Raw genomic sequence first — 19753 nt, 5'->3', positions numbered from 1 at the left:
GGGGAGATGCAGCATGAGGTAATACAGTAATAGGGGAGATGCAGCATGAGTTAATACAGTAGGGGAGATGCAGCATGAGGTAATACAGTAGGGGGAGATGCAGCATGAGTTAATACAGTAGGGGGAGATGCAGCATGAGTTAATACAGTAGGGGGAGATGCAGCTGAGATGAGGTAATAGCATGAGTTAATACAGTAGGGGGAGATGCAGCATGCAGTAGGGGAGATGCAGTTAATGAGGTAATACAGTAGGGGGAGATGCAGCATGAGGTAATACAGTAGGGGAGATGCAGTAGGGGGAGATGCAGCATGAGGTAATACAGTAGGGGAGAGAGTAGGGGGAGATGCATGAGTTAATACAGTAGGGAGATGCAGCATGAGGTAATACAATACAGTAGGGGAGATGCAGCATGAGTTAATACAGTAGGGGGAGATGCAGCATGAGTTAATACAGTAGGGGGAGATGCAGCATGAGTTAATACAGTAGGGGGGAGATGCAGCATGAGGTAATACAGTAGGGGAGATGTAGCATGAGTTAATACAGTAGGGGGAGATGCAGCATGAGGTAATACAGTAGGGGAGATGCAGCATGAGGTAATACAGTAGGGGGAGATGCAGCATGAGGTAATACAGTAGGGGGGAGATGTAGCATGAGTTAATGAGTTAATACAGTAGGGGGAGATACAGCATGAGGTAATACAGTAGGGGGAGATGCAGCATGAGTTAATACAGTAGGGGGAGATGCAGCATGAGTTAATACAGTAGGGGGAGATGCAGCATGAGGTAATACAGTAGGGGAGATGTAGCATGAGTTAATACAGTAGGGGAGATGCAGCATGAGGTAATACAGTAGGGGAGATGTAGCATGAGTTAATACAGTAGGAGGAGATGCAGCAGCAGTAGGGGGAGATGCAGTAATACAGTAGAGGTAATACACTAGGGGGAGATATAGCATGAGGTAATAAAGTAGGGTGAGATGCAGTTAATACAGTAGGGGAAATGAGATGAGTTAATACAGTAGGGGAGATGTAGCATGAGTTAATAGAGTAGGGAGATGCAGCATGAGATAATACAGTAGGGGGAGATGCAGCATGAGGTGATACAGTAGGGGAGATGCAGCATGAGATAATACAGTAGGGAGATACAGCATGAGGTGATACAGTAGGGGGAGATGCAGCATGAGATAATACAGTAGGGGGAGATGCAGCATGAGGTAATACAGTAGGGGGAGATACAGCATGAGGTGATACAGTAGGGGAGATGCAGCATGAGGTAATACAGTAGGGGAGATGCAGCATGAGGTAATACAGTAGGGGGAGATGCAGCATGAGTTAATACAGTAGGGGAGATGCAGCATGAGTTAATACAGTAGGGGGAGATGTAGCATGAGTTAATACAGTAGGAGGAGATGCAGCATGTGGTAATACAGTAGGGGGAGATGTAGCATGAGGTAATACAGTAGGAGGAGATGCAGCATGAGTTAATACAGTAGGGGAGATGTAGCATGAGTTAATACAGTAGGGGAGATGCAGCATGAGGTAATACAGTAGGGGAGATGCAGCATGAGGTAATACAGTAGGGGGAGATGCAGCATGAGTTAATACAGTAGGGGGAGATGTAGCATGAGTTAATACAGTAGGGGGAGATGCAGCATGAGGTAATACAGTAGGAGGAGATGCAGCATGAGTTAATACAGTAGGGGGAGATGTAGCATGAGTTAATACAGTAGGGGAGATGCAGCATGAGGTAATACAGTAGGGGGAGATGCAGCATGAGGTAATACAGTAGGGGGAGATGCATGAGCATGAGATGTAGCATGAGTTAATACAGTAGGGGAGATGCAGCATGAGGTAATACAGTAGGGGGAGATGTAGCATGAGCAGTAGGGGGAGATGCAGCGTGAGGTAATACAGTAGGGGAGATGCAGCATGAGTAATACAGTAATACATGAGTAATAGTAGGGGGAGATGCAGCATGAGGTAATACAGTAGGGAGATGCAGCATGAGGTAATACAGTAGGGGGAGATAGCATGAGTTAATACATAGGGGAGATGCAGCATGAGGTAATACAGTAGGGGAGATGCAGCATGAGGTAATACAGTAGGGAATAGCATGAGTTAATAGTAGGGGGAGATGCAGCATGAGTTAATACAGTAGGGGGAGATGTAGCATGAGTTAATACAGTAGGGGGAGATGCAGCATGAGGTAATACAGTAGGGGAGATGTAGCATGAGTTAATACAGTAGGGGGAGATGCAGCATGAGTAATACAGTAGGGGGAGATGCAGCATGAGGCAATACAGTAGGGGGAGATGCAGCATGAGGTAATACAGTAGGGGAGATGCAGCATGAGGTAATACAGTAGGGGGAGATGTAGCATGAGTTAATACAGTAGGGGGAGATGCAGCATGAGGTAATACAGTAGGGGAGATGCAGCATGAGGTAATACAGTAGATGCACAGTAGGGGGAGATGTAGCATGAGTTAATACAGTAGGGAGATGCAGCATGAGGTAATACAGTAGGGGGAGATGTAGCATGAGTTAATACAGTAGGGGAGATGCAGCATGAGGTAATACAGTAGGGGAGATGTAGCATGAGTTAATACAGTAGGGGAGATGCAGCATGAGGTAATACAGTAGGGGGAGATGCAGCATGAGGTAATACAGTAGGGGAGTGGGAGGTAATACACTAGGGGGAGGCATGAGGTAATAAAGTAGGGTGAGATGCAGCATGAGGCAATACAGCATGAGTTAATACAGTAGGGGAGATGCAGCATGAGGTAATACAGTAGGGAGATGCAGCATGAGGTAATACAGTAGGGGGAGATGCAGCATGAGTTAATACAGTAGGGGGGGAGATGCAGTAGGGAGAGCATGAGGTAATAGGGGGAGAGTAGCATGAGGGAGATGCAGCATGAGTTAATACAGTAGGGGGAGATGCATGAGTTAATACATAGGGGGAGATGCAGCATGAGGTAATACAGTAGGGAGATGTAGCATGAGTTAATACAGTAGGGGGAGATGCAGCATGAGGTAATACAGTAGGGAGATGCAGCATGAGGTAATACAGTAGGGGGAGATGCAGCATGAGGTAATACAGTAGGGGAGATGCAGCATGAGGTAATACAGTAGGGGAGATGCAGCATGAGGTAATACAGTAGGGAGATGTAGCATGAGTTAATACAGTAGGGGGAGATGCAGCATGAGGTAATACAGTAGGGGGAGATGCAGCATGAGGTAATACAGTAGGGGGAGATGCAGCATGAGTTAATACAGTAGGGGGAGATGCAGCATGAGTTAATACAGTAGGGGAGATGCAGCATGAGGTAATACAGTAGGGGGAGATGCAGCATGAGTTAATACAGTAGGGGAGATGCAGCATGAGGTAATACAGTAGGGGGAGATGTAGCATGAGTTAATACAGTAGGAGGAGATAGCATGTGGTAATACAGTAGGGGGAGATGCAGTAATACAGTAGGGGGAGATGAGGTAATACAGTAGGGGAGATGCAGCATGAGGTAATACAGTAGGGGAGATGCAGCATGAGGTAATACAGGGGAGATGCAGCATGAGGTAATACAGTAGGGGAGATGCAGCTGAGGTAATACAGTAGGGGGAGATGTAGCATGAGTTAATACAGTAGGGGGAGATGCAGCATGAGGTAATACAGTAGGGGGAGATGCAGCATGAGGTAATACAGTAGGGGAGATGCAGCATGAGTTAATACAGTAGGGGGAGATGTAGCATGAGTTAATACAGTAGGGGGAGATGCAGCATGAGGTAATACAGTAGGGGGAGATGTAGCATGAGTTAATACAGTAGGGGGAGATGTAGCATGAGTTAATACAGTAGGGGGAGATGCAGCATGAGGTAATACAGTAGGGGGAGATGTAGCATGAGTTAATACAGTAGGAGGAGATGCAGCATGTGGTAATACAGTAGGGGAGTGCAAGTGCTTCTCAAATGAAATGTTTATGTGTTCTCCACACTTTAGTCCTCACAGGATTGTACTCAAGAGAACGCCGTCAGAGAATGCACACGGAGCATGAGGGTGTGGAGCACGGTAGTATGCATATTGAAAAACAACACTAGTCTCATATGTTCACAATCAAATAACGAACACGCTGAGGTTGACATTCCTGATCTTTCTCATCTGAAATTACATTCGCTTTGATGATGGAACAAGCTGCTGGCGTGTGTGTGTGTGTGTTTCAGCAAGTAATAAAAGCGTTTCAGTGCATTCATTAGTGAGCTTGTGACTGTAGCTCATCCTCATTAAGACTGCCTGTAGCCTTGATTTCTGAGGCATTAGATATTCTAATGTAACACAGTGGAACACCCCTAAACCCCTGGAGACAAGGATACAAGCAGAATGAAATGTCATATTTTTTTATCTTTCAACTCATTGAGTGAATCTTACAGGCTGCAGGCAGCTTGGGGGCTCTGCCTCTCCCGAGTGGCACAGCAGACTAAGGCACTGCATCTTAGTGCTCGAGGTGTCACTACAGACCCTGGTTTGATTCCAGGCTGTATCACAACCAACTGTGATTGGGAGTCCCATAGGGAGGTGCACAATTGGCCCAGCATCATCCGGGTTAGAGTTTGGCCGGGGTAGGCCGTCATTGTAAATAAGAATTTGTTCTTAACTATACAGGTTAAATAAAAATATATAAATTATACTCATCTGCCTATCACTGTAGAGAAGAGCTGGTGTATACTGCCACCCAGTGGAAATGATGAGGCATTGCATTTACAGTGATGTTATTTATGACATACATTATATTATTTCCACTACTTGGCCAGTAGGAAGCTGAAATGGTTAAAACAAACAGCTAATTTAAAATGTGGCTGTTTATGTGTCTCTCTGTGTGTCATAAATGGATGTTATATTCTGTGTGTCTGAGACTCCCGGGGTGTATGTTCAGGACAGGAGTGTGTTGGCGTGTACACTGTATGTTTACAGTGTGATCATTAGTGTGATAGTAACTCACGTGATGCCCTTGAAACCTCTCCTGCAGCTGCAGAGGAAAGCGTTGCCGATGGCTTTGCACACACCGCTGTTGTGGCATGGGTTGGGAATGCACGCCGTGATCTCAGTCTCACAGCGCCCCCCAGTGTACTGGGGACCGCAACTACAGGCAAAACCTGACAGAGAGAAGAGGGGGAGAGAGAGGGAGAGATAAGAGAGAAAAAAGTACATTTACATTTTAGTCATTCAGCAGAAACTCTTATCCAGAGATACGTACAGTTAGTGCAGTCATCTTATGATTGCTAGGTGAGACAACCACACATCACAGTCATAGCAAGTACAATTTTCCTCAATAAAGTAGCTATCAGCAGAGTCAGAGCTCTGAGGGGGGAAGTGTGTGTTAAATGAAGTATTCTGCATACAGGTGTGTAGTGCTACAATTGAACAAAGCATTCAGACCATCGCATCAGAACTCACACACACTCCATCACACACACACACACACACACTCATACTCCATCACACACAAAGTCCATCACACACACACTCACGCTCCATCGCACTCACGCTCCATCACACACATAGGAATGTGTTCAGTGCCGTGGAGACTAGTGTGTGCATTGTTTGAGCTTTGCCGGTGCTGCCAGGGATAGTTGGCCTCGGGTTGACGAGAGCTTGCCAGCCTAAACACAAACACCTCTGGGAAATCACACGGGTACACATACACACACACACCTTCTGGAAAACACAGGGAAATGTCATTGCGTTTATTGACACAGCGCAATCACACACACACATATACACACACATATACACACACATATACACACACATATACACACACATATACACACATACACACACACACACACACACACACACACACACACACACACACACACACACACACACACACACACACACACACACACACACACACACACACACACACACACACACACACACACACACACACACACACACACACAGCGGGATACCGGAATACATACACATACACACACACATACTCCGATAACCTTTACAAAGAGGTGGGCATGCCAAAAAATGATCACAAAAATTACAACAAAAATCCCCATTAACTGAACCTTATTACAGCCAGGACAAACATGACAAGTCCCAGAATGCCGTGCTCTTTTCAGAGCGCTCCGCCTCTCGTTGTGAATTACAAATGCGAGCGAGGAGACCGGGAGAGATCAACCCGCGGGAGCGTTAAGTCACTTTCTGTGTGTTGAGACTTGGCCTCGATGTGTTAAGTCAGCACGTTAAGTCAAGGGGTTACCCTGCTGAGTCCAGGCTGGGAATTTCGATAGCGATGACATTTAACGAGGCTTCCCTATTGACTGCAGTAAAATGCCAAAGGATGAAAAAAAAATGTCTTGAGCCTCTTCAATGTAGTTAGATTTGAAGAGGATAGGATTTGTTCATGTAGGCCTTTTGAGTTCAGACAAAAAGAGGAGAGATATGAACCGACAGAAAAACTAAGAGCAGCTGGAGAGATATGACAACACAAAGAGAGGAAGAGAAGGAGAGAGAGAAGGTGATCAGGCAGACCAAAAGGAGCAGACAGATACGGCCAGACAGATACAGGCAGACAGAAACGGGCAGACAGATACAGGCAGACAAAAAGGGAGATGAAGGAGTGTAGAAGGCTATTTCACAATCACACCTTTGGGAAACAGTGGGTCAAGGACAGTTTAATTAGGAGTTAATTATGGATGAATAATAGAATAATGTTGAGGGGAGATCCAGATTTCTGGAGTGGTTATAGTCAGCTGGCTGGCTCAGGGGCAAAGGCTGGCACAGATTACCATCCATCACCCTGGTGCTAAACACTAATCAATCAAACTATCAATCAGGAAATCTTCCTATCAGTGTGTGTATTATGGACAGTAAAGGTCACCAATAATCTTTGTCCTCGAGAGCTACAGGGTGGTGCAGGCTTTTGTTCCAACCCAGGCTCATTGTTTCACACATGCACCAGAGGAGGCTGGTGTGATGAGCAATAGGAGGACAGGTTTATTTTAATGGCTGGATTGGAATAAATGGAACGGTATCAAACACAACAAACATATGGAAACCATGTTTGACTCTGATCCATTTATTCAATTTCAGCCATCACAATGAGCCCTCCTCCTATAGCTCATCCCACCAGCCTCCTCTGGCGCGCGCACGCACACACACACACACACACACACACACACACACACACACACACAGACACAGACACAGACACAGACACAGACGCACACGCACACGCACACACACACACACACACACACACACACACACACACACACACACACACACACACACACACACACACACACACACACACACACACACACACACACACACACACACATCCATTTCCATATTGCAGTTCACCAGACTCACCACCGGAGGGCAGGCTGTTGCAGGTAGCACCGTGGAGGCAGGGCTGTTTCAGGCAGGCATCGGGGTAGAGAACACAGCCCAGTTTCAGCTCTGTCAGGCCCACCACCTCAGCATAGCGACTCCTCTTGTTCTGCAGGGGCAGCTCGTTGTTGTTGAGCATCACAGAGTCCAGGCAGCCCTGGAAACCATCCGTCACCCGAGGACCCTTCTTGTCTGTCAGGCTGCGAGAGTTAGGAGGTTGGACCTGGGGGAGAGGAGAAACATGAGTGACACATCGGATTTATGTATACAAACAAACAAACAAATATTGTACTGTATATGAATATGTATAGCATACAAAACTACAACATCAAACCAGAATACCTAGCTTTTTCATGTTGTTTTCTGAGTATGGAGCAAGCATTGTTCAGACAACAACATAATATAACAACATAATGTATATATCAACGATGTCGCTCTCGCTGCGGGTGATTCCCTGATCCACCTCTATGCAGACGACACCATTCTGTATACATCAGCGATGTCACTCTCACTGCGGGTGATTCCCTGATCCACCTCTACACAGACGACACCATTCTGTATACATCAACGATGTCACTCTCACTGCGGGTGATTCCCTGATCCACCTCTACACAGACGACACCATTCTGTATACATCAACGATGTCACTCTCGCTGCGGGTGATTCCCTGATCCACCTCTATGCAGACGACACCATTCTGTATACATCAACGATGTCACTCTCACTGCGGGTGATTCCCTGATCCACCTCTACACAGACGACACCATTCTGTATACATCAACGATGTCACTCTCACTGTGGGTGATTCCCTGATCCACCTCTACACAGATGACACCATTCTGTATACATCAACGATGTCACTCTCACTGCGGGTGATTCCCTGATCCACCTCTACACAGACGACACCATTCTGTATACATCAACGATGTCACTCTCACTGCGGGTGATTCCCTGATCCACCTCTACACAGACGACACCATTCTGTATACATCAACGATGTCACTCTCACTGCGGGTGATTCCCTGATCCACCTCTACACAGACGACACCATTCTGTATACATCAACGATGTCACTCTCACTGCGGGTGATTCCCTGATCCACCTCTATGCAGACGACACCATTCTGTATACATCAACGATGTCACTCTCACTGCGGGTGATTCCCTGATCCACCTCTACGCAGACGACACCATTCTGTATACATCAACGATGTCACTCTCACTGCGGGTGATTCCCTGATCCACCTCTACGCAGACGACACCATTCTGTATACATCAACGATGTCACTCTCACTGCGGGTGATTCCCTGATCCACCTCTACTCAGACGACACCATTCTGTATACATCTGGCCCTTCTTTGTCATGTTTTGTCTTAGATTGTCTTGTCATTTTGCTTTTCCCTCTGTTCATTTTCCCCCTGCTGGTCTTTTTAGGTTCGTTCCCCTTTTTCTCTCTCCCTTCCTCTCTCTCTTCTCTCTATCGTTCCGTTCCTGCTCCCAGCTGTTCCTATTCCCCTAATCAATCATTTAGTCTTCCCACACCTGTTCCCGATCCTTTTCCCTGATTAGAGTCCCTATTTCTCTCCTTGTTTTCCGTTCCTGCCCTGTCGGATCCTTGTCTATTGTTCACCGTGCTGTGTCTATGTATCGCCCTGTCGTGTCGTGTTTCCCTCAGATGCTGCGTGGTGAGCAGGTGTCTGAGTCTGCTACGTTCAAGTGCCTTCCCGAGGCAACCTGCAGTTCTTGATCAAGTCTCCAGTCTGTTCTCGTCATTACGAGTAGAATTATGCCTTTTGATTGTAAAGTTACTTTACTGGATTAAAAACTCTGTTTTCGCCAAGTCGCTTTTGGGTCCTCATTCACCTGCATAACAGAAGGATCCGACCAAAGAATGGACCCAGCGACTACAGATGCTTGTAACACTGCCGTCGAGATCCAAGGAGCCATGCTCGGCAGACACGAGCAGGAATTGTCTGCTGCTCGCCATGCCGTGGAGAACCTGGCCGCTCAGGTTTCCGACCTCTCTGGACAGTTCCAGAGTCTTCGTCTCGTGCCACCTGTTACTTCCTGGCCTGCCGAGCCTCCGGAACCTAGGGTTAATAACCCACCTTGCTACTCCGGGCAGCCCACGGAGTGCCGCTCCTTTCTCACCCAGTGTGATATTGTGTTCTCTCTCCAACCCAACACATACTCTAGCGAGAGAGCTCGGGTTGCTTACGTCATTTCACTCCTTACTGGCCGGGCTCGAGAGTGGGGCACAGCTATCTGGGAGGCAAGGGCTGATTGTTCTAACAATTACCAGAACTTTAAAGAGGAGATGATTCGGGTTTTTGACCGTTCAGTTTTTGGTAGGGAGGCTTCTAGGGCCCTGGCTTCCCTATGCCAAGGTGATCGATCCATAACGGATTACTCTATAGAGTTTCGCACTCTTGCTGCCTCTAGTGACTGGAACGAGCCGGCGCTGCTCGCTCGTTTTCTGGAGGGACTCCACGCAGTGGTCAAAGATGAGATTCTCTCTCGGGAGGTTCCTTCCAGTGTGGACTCTTTGATTGCTCTCGCCATCCGCATAGAACGACGGGTAGATCTTCGTCACCAAGCTCGTGGAAGAGAGCTCGCGTCAACGGTGTTTCCCTGTTCCGCATCGCAACCATCTCCCTCCTCTGGCTCAGAGACTGAGCCCATGCAGCTGGGAGGTATTCGCATCTCGACCAAGGAGAGGGAACGGAGGATCACCAACCGCCTGTGCCTCTATTGCGGATTTGATGGACATTTTGTCAATTCATGTCCAGTAAAAGGCCAGAGCTCATCAGTAAGCGGAGGGCTACTGGTGAGCGCTACTACTCAGGTCTCTTCATCTAGATCCTGTACTACTATGTCGGTCCATCTACGCTGGACCGGTTCGGGTGCTACATGCAGTGCCTTGATTGACTCTGGGGCTGAGGGTTGTTTCATGGACAAAGCATGGGCTCGGAAACATGACATTCCTTTCAGACAGTTAGACAAGCCTACGCCCATGTTTGCCTTAGATGGTAGTCATCTTCCCAGTATCAGATTTGAGACACTACCTTTACCTCTCACAGTATCTGGTAACCACAGTGAGACTATTTCTTTTTTGATTTTTCGTTCACCTTTTACACCTGTTGTTTTGGGTCATCCCTGGCTAGTATGTCATAATCCTTCTATTAATTGGTCTAGTAATTCTATCCTATCCTGGAACGTTTCTTGTCATGTGAAGTGTTTAATGTCTGCCATCCCTCCCATTTCTTCTGTCCCCACTTCTCAGGAGGAACCTGGCGATTTGACAGGAGTGCCGGAGGAATATCATGATCTGCGCACGGTCTTCAGTCGGTCCCGAGCCAACTCCCTTCCTCCTCACCGGTCGTATGATTGTAGTATTGATCTCCTTCCGGGGACCACTCCTCCTCGGGGTAGACTATACTCTCTGTCGGCTCCCGAACGTAAGGCTCTCGAGGATTATTTATCTGTGTCTCTTGACGCCGGTACCATAGTGCCTTCTTCCTCTCCGGCCGGGGCGGGGTTCTTTTTGTTAAGAAGAAGGACGGTACTCTGCGTCCCTGCGTGGATTATCGAGGGCTGAATGACATAACGGTTAAGAATCGTTATCCGCTTCCCCTTATGTCATCAGCCTTCGAGATTCTGCAGGGAGCCAGGTGCTTTACTAAGTTGGACCTTCGTAACGCTTACCATCTCGTGCGCATCAGAGAGGGGGACGAGTGGAAAACGGCGTTTAACACTCCGTTAGGGCATTTTGAGTACCGGGTTCTGCCGTTTGGTCTCGCCAATGCGCCAGCTGTTTTTCAGGCATTAGTTAATGATGTTCTGAGAGACATGCTGAACATCTTTGTTTTTGTCTATCTTGACGATATCCTGATTTTTTCACCGTCACTCGAGATTCATGTTCAGCACGTTCGACGTGTTCTACAGCGCCTTTTAGAGAATTGTCTCTCCGTGAAGGCTTAGAAGTGCTCTTTTCATGTCTCCTCCGTTACTTTTCTCGGTTCCGTTATTTCCGCTGAAGGCATTCAGATGGATTCCGCTAAGGTCCAAGCTGTCAGTGATTGGCCCGTTCCAAGGTCACGTGTCGAGTTGCAGCGCTTTTTAGGTTTCGCTAATTTCTATCGGCGTTTCATTCGTAATTTCGGTCAAGTTGCTGCCCCTCTCACAGCTCTTACTTCTGTCAAGACGTGTTTTAAGTGGTCCGGTTCCGCCCAGGGAGCTTTTGATCTTCTAAAAGAACGTTTTACGTCCGCTCCTATCCTCGTTACTCCTGACGTCACTAGACAATTCATTGTCGAGGTTGACGCTTCAGAGGTAGGCGTGGGAGCCATTCTATCCCAGCGCTTCCAGTCTGACGATAAGGTTCATCCTTGCGCTTATTTTTCTCATCGCCTGTCGCCATCTGAGCGCAACTATGATGTGGGTAACCGCGAACTGCTCGCCATCCGCTTAGCCCTAGGCGAATGGCGACAGTGGTTGGAGGGGGCGACCGTTCCTTTTGTCGTTTGGACAGACCATAAGAACCTTGAGTACATCCGTTCTGCCAAACGACTTAATGCCCGTCAAGCTCGTTGGGCGTTGTTTTTCGCTCGTTTCGAGTTTGTGATTTCTTACCGTCCGGGTAGCAAAAACACCAAGCCTGATGCCTTATCCCGTCTGTTTAGTTCTTCTGTGGCTTCTACTGATCCCGAGGGGATTCTTCCTTATGGGCGTGTTGTCGGGTTGACAGTCTGGGGAATTGAAAGACAGGTTAAGCAAGCACTCACGCACACTGCGTCGCCGCGCGCTTGTCCTAGTAACCTCCTTTTCGTTCCTGTTTCCACTCGTCTGGCTGTTCTTCAGTGGGCTCACTCTGCCAAGTTAGCTGGTCATCCCGGTATTCGAGGCACTCTTGCGTCTATTCACCAGCGCTTTTGGTGGCCGACTCAGGAGCGTGACACGCGCCGTTTCGTGGCTGCTTGTTCGGACTGCGCGCAGACTAAGTCGGGTAACTCTCCTCCTGCCGGTCGTCTCAGACCGCTCCCCATTCCTTCTCGACCATGGTCTCACATCGCCCTAGACTTCATTACCGGTCTGCCTTTGTCTGCGGGGAAGACTGTGATTCTTACGGTTGTCGATAGGTTCTCTAAGGCGGCACATTTCATTCCCCTCGCTAAACTTCCTTCCGCTAAGGAGACGGCACAAATCATCATCGAGAATGTGTTCAGAATTCATGGCCTCCCGTTAGACGCCGTTTCAGACAGAGGCCCGCAATTCACGTCACAGTTTTGGAGGGAGTTCTGTCGTTTGATTGGTGCGTCCGTCAGTCTCTCTTCCGGGTTTCATCCCCAGTCTAACGGTCAAGCAGAGAGGGCCAATCAGACGATTGGTCGCATACTACGCAGCCTTTCTTTCAGAAACCCTGCGTCTTGGGCAGAACAGCTCCCCTGGGCAGAATACGCTCACAACTCGCTTCCTTCGTCTGCTACCGGGTTATCTCCGTTTCAGAGTAGTCTGGGTTACCAGCCTCCTCTGTTCTCATCCCAGCTTGCCGAGTCCAGCGTTCCCTCCGCTCAAGCGTTTGTCCAACGTTGTGAGCGCACCTGGAGGAGGGTGAGGTCTGCACTTTGCCGTTACAGGGCACAGACTGTGAGAGCCGCCAATAAACGCAGGATTAAGAGTCCAAGGTATTGTTGCGGCCAGAGAGTGTGGCTTTCCACTCGCAACCTTCCTCTTACGACAGCTTCTCGTAAGTTGACTCCGCGGTTCATTGGTCCGTTCCGTGTCTCCCAGGTCGTCAATCCTGTCGCTGTGCGACTGCTTCTTCCGCGACATCTTCGTCGCGTCCATCCTGTCTTCCATGTCTCCTGTGTCAAGCCCTTTCTTCGCACCCCGTTCGTCTTCCCTCCCCCCTCCCGTCCTTGTCGAGAGCGCACCTATTTACAAAGTACGTAGGATCATGGACATGCGTTCTCGGGGACGGGGTCACCAATACTTAGTGGATTGGGAGGGTTACGGTCCTGAGGAGAGGAGTTGGGTTCCGTCTCGGGACGTGCTGGACCGTTCACTTATTGATGATTTCCTCCGTTGCCGCCAGGATTCCTCCTCGAGTGCGCCAGGAGGCGCTCGGTGAGTGGGGGGTACTGTCATGTTTTGTCATTTATTATCTTGTCTTGTCATTTTGCTTCCCATTCTGTTCGTTTCCCTCTGCTGGTCTTATTAGGTTCTTTCCCCTTTTATTCTCTCTCCCTCTCACTCTCTCTCTCTTCTCTCTATCGTTCCGTTCCTGCTCCCAGCTGTTCCTATTCCCCTAATCAATCATTTAGTCTTCCCACACCTGTTCCCGATCCTTTTCCCTGATTAGAGTCCCTATTTCTCTCCTTGTTTTCCGTTCCTGCCCTGTCGGATCCTTGTCTATTGTTCACCGTGCTGTGTCTATGTATCGCCCTGTCGTGTCGTGTTTCCCTCAGATGCTGCGTGGTGAGCAGGTGTCTGAGTCTGCTACGTTCAAGTGCCTTCCCGAGGCAACCTGCAGTTCTTGATCAAGTCTCCAGTCTGTTCTCGTCATTACGAGTAGAATTATGCCTTTTGATTGTAAAGTTACTTTACTGGATTAAAAACTCTGTTTTCGCCAAGTCGCTTTTGAGTCCTCATTCACCTGCATAACATTCTTTGGACACTAACCTCCAAATGAGATTCAATGCCATTCAACACTCCGTCCGTGGCCTCCAACTAGCTCTTAAGAGCTAGTAAAACCAAATGCATGCTCTTCAACTGGTCGCTGCCCACGCCAGCCCGACTAGCATCACTACTCTGGACGGTTCTGACCTAGAATACGTGAAAACTACAAATACCTAGGTGTCTGGCTTGACTGTAAACTCTCCTTCCAGACTCATATCAAACATCTCCAATCCAAAATCAAATCTAGAATCGGCTTCTATTTCGCAACAAATTCTCCTTCACTCACGCCGCCAAACTTACCCGAGTAAAACTGACAATCCTACTGATTCTCGACTTCGGTGTCATCTACAAAATAGCTTTCAATACTCTACTCAGTGCCATCAGATTAACACTCCTGTGTTAATGCTAAATTGTAATTACTTTGCCACTATGGCCTATGTATTGCCGTACCTCCTCATGCCATTTGTACACACTGTATATAGACTTTATTATTTTTCTATTGTGTTATTAACTGTATGCTAGTTTATTCCATGTGTAACTGTGCTGTTTGTGTCGCACTGCTTTGCTTTATCTTGACCAGGTTGCAGTTGTAAATGAGAACTTGTTCTCAACTAGTTTACCTGGTTATATAAAAGTGAAATAAAATAATTAAATAAAAGACTAAGATTGTGATCTCCACATTCCCTAAATACAGTACGTTCATAAATACACACACAGGCTGTATTCCTCAGAGCTTCCTATCCCGAGCTTCCTATCCAGAGCTCCATATCCAGAGCTTCCGAGGCAGAGCTTCCGATTCCGAGCTCCCTATCCAGAGCTTCCTATCCAGAGCTCCATATCCAGAGCTTCCGAGGCAGAGCTTCCGATTCCGAGCTCCATATCCAGAGCTTCCGAGGCAGAGCTTCCGATTCCGAGCTCCCTATCCAGAGCTTCCTACTCCCTATGCAGAGCTCCTATCCAAAGCTTCCTATCCCGAGCTCCTATCCAGAGCTTCCTATGCAGAGCTCCTATTCAGAGCTTCCTATCCAGAGTTCTCTATCCAGAGCTTCCTATCCCGAGCTTCCTATGCAGAGTTCCCTATCCAGAGCTTCCTATCCAGAGCTTCCTATCCAGAGCTTCCTATCCAGAGCTTCCTATCCAGAGCTTCCTATCCAGAGCTCCCTATCCAGAGCTTCCTAACCAGAGCTTCATATCCAGAGCTTCCTATGCAGAGCTCCTATCCAGAGCTTCCTATCCAGAGCTTCCTATGCAGAGCTCCTATCCAGAGCTTCCTATGCAGAGCTCCTGTCCAGAGCTTCCTATACAAAGCTCCTTATCCAGAGATTCCTATTCAGAGCTTCCTATCTAAAGCTTCCTATGCAGCGCTCCTATCCAGAGCTTCCTAGCCAGAGCTCCCTATCCAGAGCTTCCTATACAGAGCTTCCTATCCACAGCTTCCTATACAGAGCTCCCTTTCTATAGCTTACTATACAGAGCTTCCTATCCAGAGCTTCCTATGCAGAGCTCCTATCCAGAGCTTCCTATCCAGAGCTTCCGATACAGAGCTCCCCGTCAGAGCTTCCTATCCAAAGCTTCCTCTCCAGAGCATCCTATGCAGAACTCCTTTCCAGAGCTTCCTATACAGAGCTCCCTATCCAGAGCTTCCTATCCAGAGCTCCCTATCTAGAGCTTCCTATATAGAGCTCCCTATCCAGAGCTTCCTATACAGAGCTCGCTATCCAGAGCTCCCTATTCAGAGCTTCCAACCCAGCGCATTACCTTGTGTTGTGTTCCTCACTCTGACTAGATTAAATTGGTAAGAGCATTATAGAGAAACACTATACTCACACAAACTAATCCATGAAGCTCGCACATGCAAAACACACACAGCCACGCCCAAACAAACATATTAGTGTCCCAAACTCACAACAACCCTCCCCACTCTGAAAGAATCTGTCACACACCCATTCCCATACATGATTGTTTTACTATCCTTGTGGGGACCCAACAATTGATTCACATTCAAAATCCTATTTTCCATAACCTGTAACCCCAAACCCGAACCTAACTCCTAACCCTACCTAACTCCTAACCCTACTTCCATAACCCGAACCTAACTCCTAACCCTACTTCTAACCTCATAACCCGAACCTAACTCCTAACCCTACTTCTAACCATAACCCGAACCTAACTCCTAACCCTACTCCTAACCCGAACCTAACTCCTAACCATAACCCGAACCTAACTCCTAACTCTACTTCTAACCATAACCCGAACCTAACTCCTAACCCTACTTCTAACCATAACCCGAACCTAACTCCTAACTCTACTTCTAATCATAACCCGAACCTAACTCCTAACCCTACTTCTAATCATAACCCGAACCTAACTCCTAACCCTACTTCTAATCATAACCCGAACCTAAACCATAACTCCTAACCCTACTTCTAATCATAACCCGAACCTAACTCCTAACCCTACTTAACCATAACCTAACTCCTAACCCTAACCTAACGAACCTAACTAACTAACTACTTCTAATCATAACCCGAACCTAACTCCTAACCCTACTTCTAACCATAACCCGAACCTAACTCCTAACCCTACTTCTAATCATAACCCGAACCTAACTCCTAACCCTACTCCTAACCATAACCCGAACCATAACCCTAATTGTAACCCTAAAATAGCCTTTTTCCTTTTGAGGACTAGCAAAATGGCCCCAATTTTCCTTGTTTTATTATCCTTGTAAGGCCTTCTGGTCCCTAAAAGCACACACACACACACACACACACACACACACGCAAATGCGCACGCACACGCGCACACACACATACATTAACTCACACACACACACACACACACACACACACACACACACACACACACACACACACACACACACACACACACACACACACACACACACACACACACACACACACACACACACACACACACACACACACACACACACACACACACACACACCCCTTCCCCTCCACAGAACGCCCACCTGTGCTCCAAAGTAGATAGACCCATCTGCCCCTAGTGGTTGGAAGCTTGGCGGTCCTCTCCTCCTCTCCACATAGCTGTCGTCCAGAGACAGACTGGTGAAGTTACGGTTGAGCTCCAGAGTCACTGTGTGCCAGTTCCCATCGTTGATGGGTCTCCCAGAAATACCCAGCACACCAGGGCTGTTCCCACAGTCCAGCTGGAACCAGAGCTTACCTTCCTCCAGCTGTCAATCACAACAAGAAAGGCAGGGTTTAGACACAGATGAGAGGGGATGAAGGGGTTTAGCCTCAGGAAATAACATGGGTGGATCATGCTGTGGGTAACCAGACTATCCATGCTTCTTTACAGTGTGTATAACACAGTATTATGAGCACATGTCTGTCTGTTATGTTAGTACAGGGATTAGCAGGTGTGTACCTTAAACAGGGGTCAGCAAGGGTACATGTGTGTGTGTGTACCTTCAGTATAGTGCAGGGTTCAGTGTGTGTGTGTGTGTGTGTGTGTGTGTGTGTGTGTGTGTGTGTGTGTGTGTGTGTGTGTGTGTGTGTGTGTGTGTGTGTGTGTGTGTGTGTGTGTGTGTGTGTGTGTGTGTGTGTGTGTGTGTGTGTGTGTGTACCTTCAGTACAGTGCAGGGGTCAGTGTGCGTGTGTATCTTCAGTACAGTGCAGGGGTCATTGTGTGTGTGTGTACTTTCAGTATAGTGCAGGGGACAGTGTGTGTGTGTGTGGGGGTACCTTCAGTATAGTGCAGGGGTCAGTGAGTGTGTGTGTGTGTGTGTGTGTGTGTGTGTGTGTGTGTGTGTGTGTGTGTGTGTGTGTGTGTGTGTGTGTGTGTGTGTGTGTGTGTGTGTGTGTGTGCCTTCAGTATAGTGCAGGGGTCAGAGTGTGTGTGTGTGTGTGTGTGGGTACCTTCAGTACAGTGCAGGGGTCAGTGTGTGTGTGTGTGTGTGTGTGGGTACCTTCAGTATAGTGCAGGGGTCAGTGTGTGTGTGTGTGTGTGTGTGTGTGTGTGTGTGTGTGTGTGTGTGTGTGTGTGTGTGTGTGTGTGTGTGTGTGTGTGTGTGTGTGTGTGTGTGTGTGTGTACCTTCAGTACAGTGCAGGGGTGTGTGTGTGTGTGTGTGTGTGTGTGTGTGTGTGTGTGTGTGTGTGTGTGTGTGTGTGTGTGTGTGTGTGTGTGTGTGTGTGTGTGTGTGTGTGTGTGTGTGTGTGTGTGTGTGTGTGTACCTTCAGTACAGTGCAGGGGTCAGTGTGCGTGTATATCCTCAGTACAGTGCAGGGGTCATTGTGTGTGTGTGTACTTTCGGTATAGTGCAGGGGTCAGTGTGTGTGTGTGTGTGGGTACCTTCAGTATAGTGCAGGGGTCAGTGTGTGTGTGTGTGTGTGTGTGTGTGTGTGTGTGTGTGTGTGTGGGTACCTTCAGTATAGTGCAGGGGTCAGAGTGTGTGTGTGTGTGTGGGGGTACCTTCAGTACAGTGCAGGGGTCAGTGTGTGTGTGTGTGTGTGTGTGTGGGTACCTTCAGTATAGTGCAGGGGTCAGTGTGTGTGTGTGTGTGTGTGTGTGTGTGTGTGTGTGTGTGTGTGTGTGTGTGTGTGTGTGTGTGGTGTGTGTGTGTGTGTGTGTGTGTGTGTGTGTACCTTCAGTATAGTGCAGGGGTCAGTGTGTGTGTGTGGGTACCTTCAGTATAGTGCAGGGGTCAGAGTGTGTGTGTGGTTACCTTCAGTATAGTGCAGGGGTCAGTGTGTGTGTGTGTGTGTGTGTGTGTGTGTGTGTGTGTGTGTGTGTGTGTGTGTGTGTGTGTGTGTGTGTGTGTGTGTGTGTGTGTGTGTGTGTGTGTGTGTGTGTGTGTGTGGGTACCTTCAGTATAGTGCAGGGGTCAGTGTGTGTGTGTGTGTGTGTGGGTACCTTCAGTATAGTGCAGGGGTCAGTGTGTGTGTGTGTGTGTGTGTGTGTGTGTGTGTGTGTGTGTGTGTGTGTGTGTGTGTGTGTGTGTGTGTGTGTGTGTGTGTGTGTGTGTGTGTGTGTGTGTGTGTGTGTGGGTACCTTCAGTACAGTGCAGGGGTCAGTGTGTGAGTGTGTGTGTGGGTACCTTCAGTATAGTGCAGGGGTCAGTGTGTGTGTGTGTGTGTGTGTGTGTGTGTGTGTGTGTGTGTGTGTGTGTGTGTGTGTGTGTGTGTGTGTGTGTGTGTGTGTGTGTGTGTGTGTGTGTGTGTGTGTGTACCTTCAGTATAGTGCAGGGGTCAGTGTGTGTGTGTGGGTACCTTCAGTATAGTGCAGGGGTCAGAGTGTGTGTGTGGGTACCTTCAGTATAGTGCAGGGGTCAGAGTGTGTGTGTGGGTACCTTCAGTATAGTGCAGGGGTCAGAGTGTGTGTGTGGGTACCTTCAGTATAGTGCAGGGGTCAGAGTGTGTGTGTGTGGGTACCTTCAGTATAGTGCAGGGGTCAGAGTGTGTGTGTGGGTACCTTCAGTATAGTGCAGGGGTCAGAGTGTGTGTGTGGGTACCTTCAGTATAGTGCAGGGGTCAGTGTGTGTGTGTGGGTACCTTCAGTATAGTGCAGGGGTCAGAGTGTGTGTGTGGGTACCTTCAGTATAGTGCAGGGGTCAGTGTGTGTGTGTGTGTGTGTGTGTGTGTGTGTGTGTGTGTGTGTGTGTGTGTGTGTGTGTGTGTGTGTGTGTG

The 19753-nt window shown here is 48.2% G+C and overlaps 1 protein-coding gene across 1 annotated transcript in view; it reads right to left on the bottom strand.

Moving 5' to 3' along the window:
- Positions 1-19753, bottom strand: part of LOC124006375 (protocadherin Fat 3-like) — a 378106-nt gene that overhangs the window by 18220 nt on the left and 340133 nt on the right. The window contains 3 exon segments of the mRNA XM_046316357.1: positions 4990-5143; positions 7383-7626; positions 17076-17300. Coding sequence (XP_046172313.1) covers positions 4990-5143; positions 7383-7626; positions 17076-17300 — 623 coding nt within the window.

The sequence above is a fragment of the Oncorhynchus gorbuscha genome, linkage group LG19 (genome assembly GCF_021184085.1).
Source record: "Oncorhynchus gorbuscha isolate QuinsamMale2020 ecotype Even-year linkage group LG19, OgorEven_v1.0, whole genome shotgun sequence".
NCBI lineage: Eukaryota > Metazoa > Chordata > Actinopteri > Salmoniformes > Salmonidae > Oncorhynchus > Oncorhynchus gorbuscha.
Note: the sequence above shows the minus strand (reverse complement) of the source record. Positions and strands in the feature narration are given on the sequence as shown.